This window comes from Diabrotica virgifera, chromosome 9, assembly GCF_917563875.1.
Source record: "Diabrotica virgifera virgifera chromosome 9, PGI_DIABVI_V3a".
NCBI classification, from domain to species: domain Eukaryota; kingdom Metazoa; phylum Arthropoda; class Insecta; order Coleoptera; family Chrysomelidae; genus Diabrotica; species Diabrotica virgifera.
The window spans coordinates 205,623,138-205,640,823 of record NC_065451.1 but is presented as its reverse complement, the minus strand read 5'-3'; the positions used below and the strand labels follow the sequence as shown (position 1 = coordinate 205,640,823).

At 32.3% G+C, this 17,686-nt stretch overlaps 1 protein-coding gene across 3 annotated transcripts in view; it reads left to right on the top strand.

Moving 5' to 3' along the window:
• Positions 1–17,686, top strand: part of LOC114330477 (calcium uniporter protein, mitochondrial) — a 620,188-nt gene that overhangs the window by 533,082 nt on the left and 69,420 nt on the right. Inside the window, exon 1 of one of the 3 annotated variants that reach the window (XM_050662492.1) lies at positions 311–457. The exons of the other annotated variants lie outside the window; for them this stretch is intronic. Within the exon in view, the coding sequence (XP_050518449.1) occupies positions 436–457 (22 nt within the window). The 5' untranslated portion in view covers positions 311–435. Of the gene's footprint in view, positions 1–310; positions 458–17,686 lie in introns of those variants that run through there. 3 annotated transcript variants of the gene reach the window in all.

Sequence of the window (17,686 nt, the reverse complement as noted above, 5' to 3'; positions counted from 1 at the left end):
CTTGGTCCATATACTGGGTCTGGAACAAATAGAATAAATCGAATTAAATACATTCATACAAGATTACGCCTAACCAGCCTCACGTCTTTTCTCAATGCAGAAGGGGTCAAAACCAATTCTCAGTTGCTTCGATTCGACCCTCTAGAAGATCCTCTGGTGGGAATCGTACCATTATTATTATTTATTTTTTAGCTCTTTTTTAGTCTCCTTTATGCACTGTATATTATTTTTATATTTGTTTTATTATTAAACCTTTGCTTTGATCACGACTGCCTATAGCTTAAGCAATTTCAGAAGAGCCTGAGCCGAGCTCATCCAAACCCGTATCGTGGGCTGTCGGAGCTGTATCCGGGCTTCTTGCGCTGTTCGGGCATAAGCTAAGAGAAAAACCACTGCATGGTCTGCCAGGACACGGTTTTGAGTACATAGAGAACTATGTCGAGCAAGAGAACTTTCAGTGAGTATGATTCACAACAATATGAATGTGTCAATTTTGACTTCTGTTTTACATATTCTTGAAAATATGTTAAAACTATTTTGTAACTGCTCGGTATATGGTTGCTTGGGTTTTTTACTACTTGCATTAGGTATTGCTTCTTCTTTTTAATAGTAATTAGAATACTTTTAGGAATTATGGCTCTTCAATTATTTTTTAATATGCGTGGGTGGTCCAGTGCGTGGGTGAACTCTACTGTTGTATAATACATTCTTGTTTACGGCTTGTGTCAAAATCTTAGCGGAATTGGACTAGTAGTTTTGTTTTCTCAGCGTGTGGAAGTGAGCGTGTTCGAGGATTTTAGATAAATAAAAACGAGCAATATTGGTCGGTGATTTGAATCTTGTTTTTGAAAGGGAAATCTCACAACGAAATCAAAGAGCGCTTGAATGGCATGTACGGTGACTCTTCTCCTTCGATGGTGAACGTCAAAAAAATTGGTTTAACGAGTTGCAACGAGGGTAGCACGTCGGTTTTTGGTAAGTCATGGCCAGATGCCTCTAAAATGACTACCACGGAGGATAACGTGAAAAAAATCGACGATTTCGTATTGGCAAACCACCGACTGAATATGCGCGAAATAGCTGAGATAGTAGGCATCTCAAAAGATTGCGTGGGTCATGTTCTGCGTGAAATTTTGAGCATAAAAAAGCTGTCGACGCGATGAGTGCCGCATTTGCTCACTCGGGGCAACAAGCGCAACCATGAGACCACTTGAGAGCAGTGTTTGAGACTGTTGAAGCCTAATACGAAGGAGTTTCTATATTACTTCATAACCGTTAACAAAACATGGATGCACTGGTACACACCAGAGACCCAGGAAAGCGAAACAGTTGACGTCACTCCACGAACATCTTCCGAAGACGGCGAACACTGTCCTATCGGCCGCAAAGGTGCTACCGTTTGCTGGAATTCACAACGTGGGATTTATATTAACTTTCTGGACAATGACAAAACGATCACCGGGCTTTACTATGCCGAATTATTGGGCCGATTCGACGCCGAATTGCAGAAAACTAGCCCCACTTGACGAATAAAAAATGCTCTTCCACCATGACAACGCACAGGCTCACACCTTCGCCGTCGGCATAGCGAAATCGGTCGAATTGGGCTAAGATCTGCTATTCCATCCACCATATTCTCCTGATTTGGCCATGTCCTACTTCTTTTTATTTCCAAACTTGAAAAAGTTACTCTCTAGGCAGAAATTTACGGAAGCCTACTTTGCAGATCTCGAGAAAACGTATTTTTCAGACGGGTTAAAGAAGTTGAGGCATTCCTGCGTCATGTGTGTCAATATATAAGGACTATGTTCAGAAATAAATAACCACTTTTCCCAAATGTTCGTTTTTCTGTTGTAGACTAAGTACTCATCGGACTGTCTTAGTATTGTTAACCTAACATATTTCATTTCAATATTTTAACAGGTTTCGTATCACAATTCTCGCAGTCAGCCAACCATATTCAGACATGGGTCTAAATATAACTGTATAATATAACTTGTGAGTCTGGATCCGGCTATATTAAATTGTAATGACAGTGTTGGGTTGCGTCTTTTGCCATTGAATTTGCGAGACATAAATAATGGAGGGTACGTTATGATGGACAAAGTTTACAGGATCTGAAGGGTCTTTATAGCCCATTTAATCGTTGAACGTTCACCAAATTCTTCAATCCAGGCACAGTCAGAGTGGCAATTCCAAGTACAGGGAGAATAATTTTGGAGTTCGATGCTCCAACTGTTCTTATAAGTTAGTTCTTGATTTTATTTAACTGGTTTCTGATAATTCTTCTAGGTGATATAATAGTAGGTGCCTTTAGTAGAAGAAACCCATCTACGATCTTATAAGCATGCAAATCCAGCTGTAGCTGCGTAAAGGCTGCGTTGACAGCCATAGTTTATTCTACATATTTCCTTCAGCACAGTGGTGATTTGATGAGAGGGCAGAGAAAAACAATTCTTCGATGTATTAACTTTGGGATTGTTGAGTGGTATTTCCAGGGTAATCAAATTAGCCGGGGTCGAAAAAGAAAACGGAGTATATGTGGTTGGGAGGAACAGGAATTATGGTTGGAGACGTAGAATTGCTGGGAGAAAAACTAGGACGAGTAGGAGAACTTAAATACCTTGGCTTTTACATAATGGAAAATGGAACACTGAATCGAGAAAATACCCACATAGTCTTTTTCTCGTGACACATCCCCCTCCAGGCCGAAACCAAATTTTTTGAATAGTATGGACATCTATATTAATAACCTTTGTTTCCTGCAGCCGATTTTGATGATATACATAGTTATAAACAAATGAAGATCAAAAAACGGTAAATTTTCACTTTTTTCATCTATAACCAAAAAGTTAAGCATTTTAAACAAATTTGAGAGTAAGAAACTCATAAATCGTCTAAAAAATTTCAATATGGCGTTCGCTGAATATGTCTATCCTTATTGGTCGCTTAGAAAATTGCAAAATAAATCATAAATTTTGTGTTTTTATAAATATTCATAACTTATGTAAAAATTAACTCCGAACCTTCTTATTACACGAATTGCTGAGACATCTGGTGCTTAAATTATATTTTAAATTTCAAAGCAATTGGTCAAATAGTTTAAAAGTTATTTAATTTGTTTATCCCAAATTCATTTTTTTTGCAACACTATAAGTCAGAAAATTATGAGGTTACAGTAAAACTTCTGACAGTTTATGGAAGAAGAATATTTATACTATTGACTTCATTTAAAAAAAAAATTACAAAAAGTCATTTTAAACAGTGTTAAATTATTTTGCACAAACACGTCGATTTTTTGCTTACTTATAAACAATTAGAATAACTTTTTAACCGTTACCCGTAGAAAATAATTTTTTCATATTTGGAAAGACTGAATTTTTATACACATTTAGAAAGAAAAACAATTGTCCTAGGACAATTTTAGGGACGAAGTTAGCCCCCACTTTTTTTAATTGACATGTTTTTGCAAAATAATTTTGCAGTATTTAGAATTATTTTTTGTCATTTTTTTAAATTAAATTAATAGTATAAATCTTCTTCTTTCATGAACTATCCAAATCATGAACTATCATTTTCTGACTTATAGCGTTGCAAAAAAATTAATTTGGGATAAACAAATTAAATACCTTTTAAACTATTTGACCAATTGCTTTGAAATTTAGGGTATAATTTAAGCAACAGAAGTCTCAGCATTCCGTGTAATAAGAACGTTTTATGTTAATTTTTACATAAGTTATGAATATTTATAAAAACTCAAAATTTATGATTTATTTTGCAATTTTCTAAGCAACCAATAAGGATAGACATATTCAGCAAACGTCATATTGAAGTTTTTTATACGATTTATGAGTTTCTCACTCTCAAATTTGTTTAAAATACTTAACTTTTTGGTTATAGACGAAAAAAGCGAAAATTTACCGTTTTTGATCTTCATTTGTTTATAACTATGTATATCATCAAAATCGGCTGCAGGAAACATATAGGTTATTAATATAGATGTCCATACTACTTAAAAAAATTTGGTTTCGGTCTGGAGGGGGTTGTGTCACCCACAGGATATTTTTTTCCCTATTTCTCTGAACTAACAGCATGCAGGCTCGTTGGTTTAACTGGTAGCGAATGAGCGGGGCAACCTGTGATCTAAGAATCGGGGAAGACTGAAAGGAAAGATATACAAGAGTGTGATGAGATGCAGCTTATAAAGAAATTTATAAAAAAATATGGAGGTAGCTGAAATGAAAACGTTATGGTGGATGCTGGGTAAGACTAGAAGGAAAAACATCACAAACGACTTGATCAGGAAAACAGCCTAAGTGACTAGAGTCTTGAAAAGATTCAAGAACAAAAACTGCAATGGTCTGGTCACGCTAGACCTAGAAATGAAAACTATGTAGAACGAAGGATAAAGTTGTTGGTTGTTGTAAGGAGAGGTAGAGAAAAACCGAGGAGAACATAGAAGTACTGTGTGGCAGGGGACTTTGAGAGAAAAGTTTAATGAAGACAAGTTGGATAGCAATTAGTAGCGAAGAAGAGTAAGGAACAGCGATCTGCGAAAAGGAAAAGGCTGAGGAAAAACAAAGAAGACGAGAGAAAGGCCTAAAATAAACTTGGTGGGAGGCAGTTAGACAAGACATGTCTGTGAATAATATTGGTCCAAAATAGAAACTATGAAAATATAAAGGGTGTTTCATTAACAATTGTCCAAATCGTAACTGGAGGAACCTTAGCACAAAATACGAATATTTAACCCAAAACACTTAAAGAATATATTCCTCCTTACCGAGTGTTTTATTACAAATATTCTAAAATAATTTTAGCCCATTGTTCAAGCACCTTTTAATATGTTTTGTTCAAACTTGACATACAGTTTACACATGTTAGGGTACTTTAACTAGTCTTAAAAGATAGTTTTCCGCTGTTACCAGAGGCGTGCTGTAGTGATATATACTTCATTTTCGCCCCTTTTCCCCCCTCACAATATACGTCACTGTCGTAAAAATCATTTCAGCATGTTTTTTTGATTCCTTGTTACTTTTTACATACATATTATCCTTTTGTATCATTGCGATAGAGTAAGTAGTTTTCAAGTTATTTGCGTTTAAAGATAATGGATCCATAAGACTGTGTACTTTCAACTACATTCAATAAGATTATGTGTTTAAAATAAACTGCTCGTCAAAAGTTAGGGATATAGAAAATTATGCTGATTTTCATAGTTGATTTTTTCGCGAATAGACGGATTTCGCTATTTTTTTCTATTTTAGATTTTTCTTTAGTATTTACACAGTTGTGCAAAGGTTTACTCAAACTTATGTTTTGTACTTATACTGGGTGGAAGAAAAGAAATGTTTTTCTTATGTTAAGTTTGAGACACCCTGTAGGGAGAACGAGGTACAAATGTGAGTATACATCAGAACCATATTGTAGTCTTATGTTTTGTGAACACGTTGTTGTTTGAATGTCCCTGATATCTTTAGAAACAAAAAAAATAGACGGTTTTGTAATTTAACATGTGTTTTAACCGAAACAAAAGTTTGAGACACCTTGTAGGGAGAAAAAGGCACAAAGGTGAGTATACCTCGATATTATGTTGTAGTCTCATATTTTGTGAATATTTTATTTTTTTAATTTCTCTGATATCTTTAATAACAAAGAAACTAGACGGTATTACTCTTTAATATGTGTTTCTATGTTTCACATGCGTGATGTGGCGCAAGTCGTCAGTTAAAACACATATTAAAGAGTAATACCGTCCAGTTTTTTTGTTATTAAAGATATCAGAGAAATTAAAAAAATAAAATATTCACAAAATACGAGACTACAACATAATGTCGAGGTATACTCACCTTTGTGCCCTTTTCTTAATACAAGGTGTCTCAAACTTTTGTTTCGGTTTAAACACATGTTAAGTTACAAAACCGTCTATTTTTTTTGTTTCTAAAGATAACAGGGACATTCGAAAAATAAAATGTTCACAAAACATAAGACTACAATACGATTTCTATGTATACTCACATTTGTACCTCGTCCTCCCTACAGGGTATCTCAAACTTAACATAAGAAAAACATTTCTTTTCTTCCACCCGGTATAAGTACAAAAAAAAAGTTTGAGTAAACCTTTGCATAACTGTGTAAATAGTAAAGAAAAATCTAAAATAATAAAAAAAAATTAGCGGAATCCGTTAATCTGTTTACGAAAAAATCTACTATGAAAATTCAGTAAAATTTTCTATATCCCTAACTTTTGACGAGCAGTTTACATAATCTTATTGAATCCATTACATTAAAACGCAAATAACTTGAAAACTACTTACTCTATCGCATTGAGACACAGGATGATATTTACGTAAAAAGTAACGAAGAATCAAAAAACATGCTGAAATTATTATTACGACAGTGGCGTAGATTGTGACAGGGAAAAAGGGGCGAAAATGAAGTATATATCCCTACAGCACGCCTCTGGTAACAGCGAAAAACTATCTTTTAAGGTTAGTTAAAGTACCCTAGCATGTGTAAACTGTGTGTCAAGTTTGAACAAAAAATATTAAAAGGTGCTTTAACCATGGGCTAAAATCATTTATTAGAACATTTGCAATAAAACACTCTGTATCTCGGTAAGGAAGAATATTTTATTTAAGTGTTTTGGGTTAAATCTTCGTATTTTGTGATAAGGTTTCTCCAGTTACGATATGGACAATTGTTAATGAAACACCCTGTATACATAATTGGAAAGACTTCCTCACATGCGAATGTGTAACACTGAATGTACCTATATATTTGTGCTCTAAACTCATTCCATCTCCTACTTTGTTAGATCTTTGTACAAATGTGTCAGTTATAGAAAAAAACTTGTTATGTCAGATGAGTATCCTCTAAATATTCTCATATTATCCTTATTCGATAATTGTAAATTGTGTTCTAAAGTCTTTTAAGACAAATCCAGTTTATCGATAGTGTCGTATCGGTAGTTTATCAATATCTAGTTTATTTTTAACTTTTTTCTTTTTGTTCATAATTTTTTTGTTTAATTCACCCCTAATGAATTATATCAATTTGTAGTTATTTTCTCAACACGTAATAAAACAATTGCTGTAAAAAACCAAAAGCACAATAATTTACTATGCAACTAACACACACTAAACCTCTATGTACTCAAATGAAAGTAGGTTACGGCAGCTAAGTAATACATACTAACTCTAAAAGCTTTAACACGATAGCTTTGTTGACAAAATAAATATAGAAATAAAAACATTTGATGTTATTTAATTTTTTATTGTTCTTGTTGTTTTGTACAAGTTTATTATTTATAGCCAATCGTTTTTTTTTAGTGACACGAGAGTTCTGGAAATTTTTAATACTAGATAACCGTTTGTGATATGAATTTTAAAATCATTGTGCCATGCAACCTGAAAGTTGTAAATTTTTTGGTATAATTACTTATTAAGGTAGTTTTCTTGCTTGTGATTTCTGTTTGCTTCATTCTTTAGCCTCGTCCCGTCAAGCCAAAGGACTTCCGGTTGATCCCAGTACTCGATAGCTTGTTCCATAGCTTGTTCCAATCCTTTTAATGTTGAGGCTGTCATCCATGAATGTCTGTTATGAATGGCCCCTGCCCCTCTGTGGGAGCTAATGACCTTGTCGCCGGTGCGAGACTTTAGAGAACCCTCGACCAAGAAACAGCTTGAACGGAACAGAATTACGAACGGTACCTTTGGGGAACACTGAGGAACCTTGTATATAATGCAACCTTACCTGTATTCGTGGATCTGCAGGAGCTGACCACCCTATCACTAGTTATTCGTGGGAGTTAAATGTACACGAAACAACAAACAAGAATAACAAGAATCCAAGAGAAGAGAGAGTCAGAGACCACTGACTCAGACTCCGCGGCTTCAACACTCTTCTTCTTCATGTACCATGTCCTTTCATACCATTGGTTACCATCATAGCTATCTTAATTTTGTTCACTGCCACCCTAAATAGCATGCTTGTATCAACACTATACCAATCTCGCAAGTTCTTCAACCATGAGGTTCTTCTTCGTCCTGGATTGCGTTTGCCTGCTATTTTTCCTTGCATGATATTTTGTAGCAACCTATATTTGGGACCTCTCATTACATGTCTGAAATACTCTAGCTTTCTCTGCTTGATGCTTTTTATGATCTCAGTAGTCTTGCTGAGACGTTCTAGTATTGTGGAGTTTCGAATCTTCTCCACCCAGAAAACTTTTAAAATTCTTCTATAGCACCACATTTATAATGCCTCAAGGCGATTTAGATCGATTTTATTCACAGTCCAGGACTCGACACCATAAAGTAAGACCGAGAACACTTAGCAGCGAAGTAGGCGGATCCTCAATGCCAATTTTAGGTCTCTGTTACATATACATAACACCTTGGACATCCTTCTAAAAGCGGCTCTAGCCTGCTCTATCCTAGATCTAATTTCGCCGTGACTTTCTGCGTTACAATTTAGTTGCTGTCCAAGGTAAACGATTTTATCAACTTGCTCAAGTTTGGTATTATTTACATATATAGACGGTTTTATATGCTGTTGTTTACTTATTACGAATACTTTGGTTTTCCGTATGTTCAGATCCAGACCTGCCTCCCTACAACTCTCAACGACACTATCAAGTAGTGTTTGCAGATCTTCTTGACTAGAAGCTGTATCGTCCGCATATCGCAAATTATTGATGACTTCACCGTTCACAAGTATTCCTTCTTGTTTTTCAGAAAGTGCTTTTCTGAAAATTCTTTCGGAGTAAACGTTAAAAAGCAGGGGTGACAAGAGGCATCCCTGCCGTACTCCTCTTTTAATATTAAGAGCCTGTGATTCCACACCATCTACTAAAACTGATGTTGTTTGATTCCAATATAAATTTGCAATTATTCGAACATCTCTGCCGTCTAAGCCAATGGGTGGAATGCATAAAACGTAGTACCTGCTAATGCTTCAAGTATGTACTCCATTTTTGAAGATTTTACTGCACTTAAAAAGCATTAAATGCTTTGTAAGTGTAGTAAAACACTTACAAAGCATTTGTAAGTGTAATTTTTTTCATCTTTTCATTTGTAAGTTTTTGCATCTTTTTTCGAACAACTTTAACTCCAACATATGTAAATTTGATACTGTTTTTTATCTTAAATATTAAAATAATCTTTAAACGTTGTGGCTGAAGTAATGATATAACTAGGTTACATTGACAGTTCTTAATGTCATTTTGGGTTGCTCTTGAATTCAGTTGTCAGTTGCCCATTGAAATCCAATATGTGAGGTTTTCTTCAAAAAAAAATTCCAACCACGTGGGAAGAGTCCTGTGTTGCCCTGGGTAACATCCAAGCATATCTTTGACATCACATGAATTTTATATAAATATGTAGAACAACTAAATCGTTTACATTTACGCTTTTTACCCAATACATTTTGATGTCTCAGGCATGCAATTTTTGTAAGTATGGCCTCTTGTTTTTTAAAACCTCTGTCAATTTTTAACTTTTAGCTCAATTAATTAGGTTATACTTAATTTTAGGACTTTTAAACACTGATGATGGATTTCTTAATCCGAAAACGTTTTGTATTGTGACCCTTATTTAGGGTATTTTAAAATAACTAGAATAACCTAACTAGAATATTTGGGTCACATTACCAGAGGAGAGAAATATGAGCTGCTGAGAGTTATTATGCAAGGAAGGATCCAAGGAAAAAGAAGCATAGGAAGAAGACGCATCTCCTGGCTGAGGAACCTTAGAGAATGGTTTAACTGTAGTTAATTACAACTGTTCAGAGCAGCAGCCAACAAAGTGACCATAGCCATTATGATATCCAACCTCCGCTAGGAGATGGAACTTTAAGAAGAAGAAGAAAATATACCTTTTACAAAAAACCTGGTATTTTTGTGATTTATGGTATACAGCCAGCTACAGGAAGTTTATTTTCCTCGTGGATTTCACGAGTATAACTTATTCTCAGGACTATAAACGCCTATTTTCAAAGACTCACCAAATTCAAAGGATAAAAGAAAATAACTTTCGATTCAAAAAGTAATCTATATATTCTCATATTAACTCAGCTATTTATTTTAGTCGAACGATTAAGTATTCCCAATTGGACGGAAAATTGCCACTGGCACACATGGACTGAAACCCACAAAAAGCTTTTTGCTAAATAATGTATCGTTCACAGGTTTATGCGGTATATAAAACGGAGCAAATTCAGCCTTCGGTTAGCCGTAATGCATTTGCATCGAAAAGTAAATTGCATCGAATATCATCAAGTATTAGATATTTATAGGTCTGGGAATAATGAAATTATACAACGAATCGATGTAAACGTAGATGTTATCTCTTTAAAGAGAATGTATTGTATGCAAAGCATGTAATTTATACTTTAAAGTAGTTACTGAAGAAATACAGGAATAAATAACACAAAGTTGTTATCTATATGTAATCTATTGAACTTAATATAATATACTATATTTCACTAAGTTGAGACTATTTTGGATTAAGGATGAGAGAAAGCTTTGACTTAACAGTTCACTGTGCTGAGAAATTTACTAGCAGATTTTCATAATATTTAATGCACTGTCAAAGACGTGCAAAAATACGGTTTTATTTTTCACATTTCTGCTGCGACTGTCCTGTAACCGTTACGTCCAATGTAGTTATCGTAGTAAGTTTTACATATTCACCAAATATGTTCAATGGGATTGAACTCCCAGTAGTCCCAGAGTCCTGTCGCCAGGGGGGGGGGTACAGCGTCCTCTTTTATTTAGATGGACTTACCCAAGTTTTTTTTATGTATTTTTACCCGTAGAACACGAATTTTTTGGGTAACAGTTGATCCGGATGTCGATAAGACTGTTATAAACAAAGAACTTGAGGAATCACATAACAGCGATTTTTCGAAAAACAAAACAGTTTTTTATATTTTTTGGGTCATTCTTAGCAAAAAATGTTTTTACAAGTTTTTCGTAGGATGCACAGCTTTCGACATAAACGCGGTTGAACTTTCAAAAAATCGAAAAATTGCAATTTTTGAACCCGAATAACTTTTTATTGAAAAATAAAATAGCAATTCTGCTTGCCTCATTTGAAAGTTCAAGTCAAATTCTATCGGTTTTGATTATTTTCAGTAATAAAAATTAATTTTTTTATTGTTAAACAAAGCTATAAACACATAGTGCTTGAATGATGTTTTTAATGCATTTCTCATTTAAAATCGAACGAGTAGGCGCACATACAGATAATTTCTACGTAGATTACGTACATTAAAACGCATGAATTGGGCACGGAAAACACTATATGTTTATAGCTTTGTTTAACAATAAAAAAATTAAGTTTTAGCAATGCAAATAATTAAAACCGATAGAATTTGACTTGAACTTTCCAATGCAGTAAGCAGAATTGCCATTTTATTTTTTAGTCAAAAGTTATTCGGGTTCAAAAATTGCAATTTTTCGATCTTTTTTTGAAGTTCAACCGCGTGTATCTCGAAAACTATGCATCCTACGAAAAAACTTGTAAGAACATTTTTTGCTTAGTATCACCCAAAAAATACAAAAAAAAATCTGTTTTGCGAAAAATCGCTGATATGTAATTCCTCAAGTTCTTTGTTTATAACAATCTTATCGACATCCGGATCAACTGTTACCCAAAAAATTTGTGTTCTACGGGTCAAAATACATAAAAAAACTTGGGTAAGTCCATCTGAAATAAGGAGGCCGTTGTACCCCCTGGCGACAGGACTACAGTGTTAAGGGGGCAGTTTTAACACATTATGTCCAAAACTATATATAATTTCGTCTAATATAAATATTTTTCGTTTTTCATTCCTTGTGTCTAACTGTAGATAGTAATTTCTGCTTGAAGGAATCCTGAGAAAATGAAATATTTTCATTCGTTAACCATTCTTTTATTTTATGTACTGTCCAGGAATATGTTGTTTGCTTATTTAAAATTTCCAAATTGTATTATCCAAAACTATAACTATAACAGATGGAACTCGTGCCAAAGACTCGGGTGTTTGTAAGATAGTCGCCCTCAAACATAAAAATCTTGGTACATGAATACCTGTTAAATTCCTCTCTGTAAATTGACACGGTCATAATTGTTATAAAGTAGTTGCCAAAACGCTTTTAAAGGATCAAATTCCTTGCAAGCGTATCTAAATTATTACATCTCAAAAGAACATTACATACGCAATACAATAGCTTTTATTTATCACGGCACGCCTTTTCTTCGAAGTACCTCAGACTAGATCCCTGGACCACACGTAGGACGCTTAGAAAAGGGGAGTTTGTCCCTATGAAACGTACACATCGCAATAAGGCCAGGCTGCCATATCACTAGTTTAACACGGAAGAAGTCCTTCAAGTCGCGATGTCAAGCGACGCGCGCGGCACCGATTCCCTACTTCGTTGCTGAATTTCTCCCCGTCAATTAACATATTTAAAAGCGGTAAATGCTTTTTCTTTCTACAGATGATAATTGATGAATTACGCTAAATTGTTTCTTTCATATTCATCCTTTGATGTTTCATATTTAGGGAAGTGCATATAGATTTGCACTTCGGAAAAAATCAAACAAGTTAGAACTTTTTGTAATTTTATTAAGAAATGTTTAATAAACAACATATCAAAAAGTTCTACTTGAGAAGTGGGTGCTTCATTTTTTATTAAACAAATGAACTAAGAAATTAGATGTTTTCTTAAATAACTCCGAAAATATAAATTTTAGAAAAAAACTGACTTGACCATTGAAAATTTCAGAAAATTTTACAAAAAAAACCTTATATAAAGAATTTTCTAAAATTAAATCTGTATCTTCTATAATTTTTTATTTATAACTCTAAAGTCACTCTTCTCACAAACATTGGGGCACCGTAAACTAGCGTACGGCGAAGTGCACGGTTGAGTTATTTTAATGTAATTCTTTAACTAATGGATCAAATGAAATTTTACATATTGAACATGAAAGAAGAATAATTAAGCTATCTTATGGTTATAATAAAAGGAGATAAAATGTATGGACATAAGTATGGAGTGGACGGAAAGTAAGCCTTACATGAATTTTGTTTAAAAATGATTTAAAAATGTGTAATTAATACAATTTTTCTTATAAAACTCTCAATTTTGCACAACTTACCTTTCAAGCATTTTACTAAATGATGTTTCATTAAAAAAAAATCTCAAAAATTTAATTCAAATTATAGGACGTCTCAAAAAATGTAATTTTTGGAATATTCGTAGTTTTATAGAATTACCACCACTTTAAGACAGTATTACGCAAGTTTGAACAGATCTGTTACATTTTTATAAGTGCTTTTTTAAAGCTTAGGATGTAATCTTTAAAATGCACTGAATAGGGAACTTGCACATTTTTTTTTATTACATAATAATTTTCAGTTTTGTATAAAAATGAGATTTCTAAAATTCCACGCTTCAAAAACTCATAATAACTTAGAAGTACAAATTTAAAGTCTTCGGTATCTTAAAATAGGTCAAACGGCCCGTGACGTCACTCAGTTTAACTATATGGTTCCGTTTATGGTTATAATTAGGTATATTCTTCTTCTTCTTCTTTAGTTTATTGGCCTCCACCTATTTTGGTATACCTCGTCGCGAAATAAAGGAAAAATATTGATATTCTATTAACATTTATCGTATGTCATTGTAATAAGATATACCAGTTTGTTGACATTGGAGTTTGATATAGTTATTGAAGGAAAGGAAAGAAGGTTTACTACGGAAAATAAAACCATTTTGTAAAAGTACAGTTTTCTATGAATAGTTCAAACGATCAAAACACTTGTAACGTCAAATAAATGTATTTTCTGCTGACGTTTATAACGTCTAAGAAAGACCTACAAATTTTTTTTATCTTTGATACATGTTTTAAATTATGTTCTGTTGTGATTTATAATATTTTTTTCGAATTTAAAAATTTATGCAAGTTCCCTATTATTTTACTTTAGAAATGAAATAAACTATTTCTTTTTGAGAAAATTAAGAAAGATAACAAAAATGTAATACAAAAACCGAAAATTACCAGCTAAAAAAATGTTTATACAAACTGATCAAAACTTTTTTTTGTAAAACTTACCTAAAATACATTTAATAATAAGCTTCAACAAAAATAAATGTTCAGCAAACAAATTTTTTTTAACTCTTATAGAGTATGTCTGCGTAACTTGGAACCTATTGATAACTTTTTTATTATCAGTTTTACGAAAAAAAGTTATTCTTTATAAAATACTCTGCATCGTATATACTCTAAGATGAAATCATCAAATATCAAATTTAATTAATTTTATACGAGGTACCTATGTCAAGAAATATGAATTTCACTTAAGCGTAAAGTACAGTCGGAAAAATGAAAGAATACCCATGAACGAACATATAAAGCACGCTGTATTTTCCTGTCACCGTGTCACAAAGAAAATTGTCCAGTGGAAATACATGTAACAATAATTGTTACATGTACTTGCGCTGGCCAATTTTTTGTGTGACACGGTGACAGGAAAATACAGCATGTTTTATATGTTCGTTCATGGGTATTCTTTCATTTTTCCTACTGTATCTACCTTTACATATCACAATATCGAAAATTGTTATTAAGAAAAGTTGTTTGAAATTAAAAAAATTGTTTTAGTGTTCAATTGCAGCCTTCTAATTAAAATGTTGTCAATAATAAAGGCACTTAACTCTTAAGAAAAATTTATATTTTTTACATACCTTAAATAAAATTAAAAAAGTTTGATATCAGATGGTTGTATTTTAGATTTTAGACCAGAGAGAGCATTTTATGAAGAATAACTTCTTTTTCGTAAAATTGATAATAAAAAAGTTTTCCATGTGGTTCCTAGCTACGCAGACATACTGTATAAGAATTTTCAAATTGCAATGTCATATTCGGATTCAGCATAATCAAAAACAAAATAGAAACATATTTGATCAAAGTAAAATGATGAATTTAACGATATTTTTAAAATTATTTATACAAAACAATTGTTATTGTTTAAGCAATTAATAAACAATTAGCGGCCAAATCTGCGAGTAGAACTTTTTACTTTAACATGTATATAAACTAGCAAAAAAAGTTTTAGAAAAATATGAGCTTGTTTGAATTTTTCCGAAACAATGCATATTTTTGTTCTAATTGCACTCCCCTAATTTACAATTCTATATTTTATTCCACTGCTCGTTATTTTATGTCTGGTTGCACCAACATATATTAAGATTAAGCTCAGCTGGACAAAGTACAATTCCGTACAATTTTGCACTATCAGCTTGATGTTCGTCTATTACTACGAGTAGTGTTTCCGATAACGATTTACTTAATTTTTTTCTTACGCACGTTAAATAAGGTAAAAACTGACACTTTTTCCTAATGAAAATAATACAAAACGCTCAACCTTTTTGGAACCTTCAATACAAATTATACAATCAAAACCATTTCTGTGAAATTAAAGCACTAAAATCCTTTTATTTCGGCTCGTTTCGCTTCAACTTCGAAAAGTAATCCTCGTTAACTATAAATCTTTGCTCTCCGTCTCCAAAAATTTGTTAAAAGTCCCAGAAAGGGAGCACAAGCAGCCTACTCGACGACTTGGAGTGTTTTGAATAAAATATTTGTGAAGTTCATTAACGCACAATAGCCCAAGAAATGTCCTTTTAATAGAGAGATTTTGCACCTCTTAAAATAATCGCTGATTTTGGCTCCGCTATGGTTAACTTTATTAAGCATAACGATTACGGCAACGTTAAAAAGCAGAGTTTTTGCAGCCTGTCAAGTAGGTTTTTCATGTCATCGTTATCGTTATTTAAACATAACCTCACTTCACAAAGTTATTGTAATTTTAAGCATATACTTGAACAGTTTTTGATATTTTAATTTATAGGTAATCAAAATTAGAATCTATGTAAATGTAATTTTACTGATTTTTTTACATTCTGGCAACAAAGCAATTTAACTATTACTATAACGATAACGATAAGCACTACTTTAAACCTCCGTAAATTACGGAATCCCTTATGTTTAAAAACGATAACGGATCATATATTCGCTACTGCGCAGACGTAGTATAACGATAACCATAAAGGAATTGTAAAATAAGAGGTGCAAAATCTCTCTAATAGCAGCCTGCTTGACTTTAATTTTAAACACATCTGTAGGATAGAGCAATTAGAAAAAAAATATACAATCAAAACCGCTTTTGTTTGAAATTAAACCAAGTTATTTTCATTTATTTTTTAATTTCATTTATTTTATTTTTTTTTATTTATTTTATTTTTTTCTTTATTTTATTTTTTTGTTTATTTTATTTTAATTTATTTTTTATAATGAAGTACAAAACGCTCAACCTTTTTGGAACCTCCAGAACAAATTATACAATCAAAACCGTTTCTGTCCGAAATTAAAACACTAAAATCCTTTTATTTCGGCTCGTTTCACTTCAACTTCGAAAAGTAATCCTCGTTAACTATAAATCTTTGCTCTCCGTCTCCAAAAATTTGTTAAAAGTCCATGAAAGGGAGCTCGAAAAGCCTACTCCACGACTTCGAGCGTTTTGAATAAAATATTTGTGAAGTTCATTAATGCACAATACCCCAAGAAATTTCCTTTTAATAGCAGCCTGCTTGACTTTAATTTTAAATAGATCTGGAAAAAGTTATTTTATTTTATTTATTTCTTTTTTCATTTTAATTTGTTTTATTTTAAGTTATTTTATTTTAATTTATCCTTATTTTATTTTAAATTTATTTTGTGAATATTCCTTTTTGTATATTTTTACACATTAAATTTATTTTAATTTAATTTATTTTTTATTTGATTTTAATTTATAAATAAAAAATATAACATTTTTAGTTTTATTTAATTTAAATTTTAATTTATTTTAATTAATTTTTTTCTACTGAAATACAAAATGTTCAACTTTTTTGTAACCTTCAGGAACAAATTATACAATCAAAACCATTTCTGTTTGAAATTAAAACACTAAAATCCTTTTATTTCGGCTCGTTTCGCCTCAACTTCGAAAAGTAATCCTCGTTAACTATAAATCTTTGCTCTCCGTCTCCAAAAATTTGTTGAATGTCCAAGAAAGGGAGCTCAAAAAGCCTACTCAACGACCGAGCGTTTTGAATAAAATATTTGTGAAGTTCGTTAACACACAATACCCCAAAAAATTTCCTTTTAATAGCAGCCTGCTTGATTTTAATTTTAAATACATCTGCAAAAAGTTATTTTATTTTTTTTTTTTTCATTTTAATTTGTTTTATTTTAAGTTATTTTATTTTAATTTGTCCTTATTTTATTTTAAATTTATTTTGCGAATATTCCTTTTGGTATATTTGTACACATTAAATTTTATTTTAATTTAATTTATTTTTTAATTTATTTTAATTTATTTTTTTTTCTAGTGAAATACAAAATGTTTAACTTTTTTGTAACCTTCAGGAACAAATTATACAATCAAAACCATTTCTGTTTGAAATTAAAACACTAAAATCCTTTTATTTCGGCTCGTTTCGCTTCAACTTTGAAAAGTAATCCTCATTAACTATAAATATTTGTTCTCCGTCTCCAAAAATTTGTTAAAAGTCCCAGAAAGGGAGCTCAAGAAGCCTACTCGACGACTTGGAGCGTTTTGAATAAAATATTTGTGAAGTTCAGTAATGCAC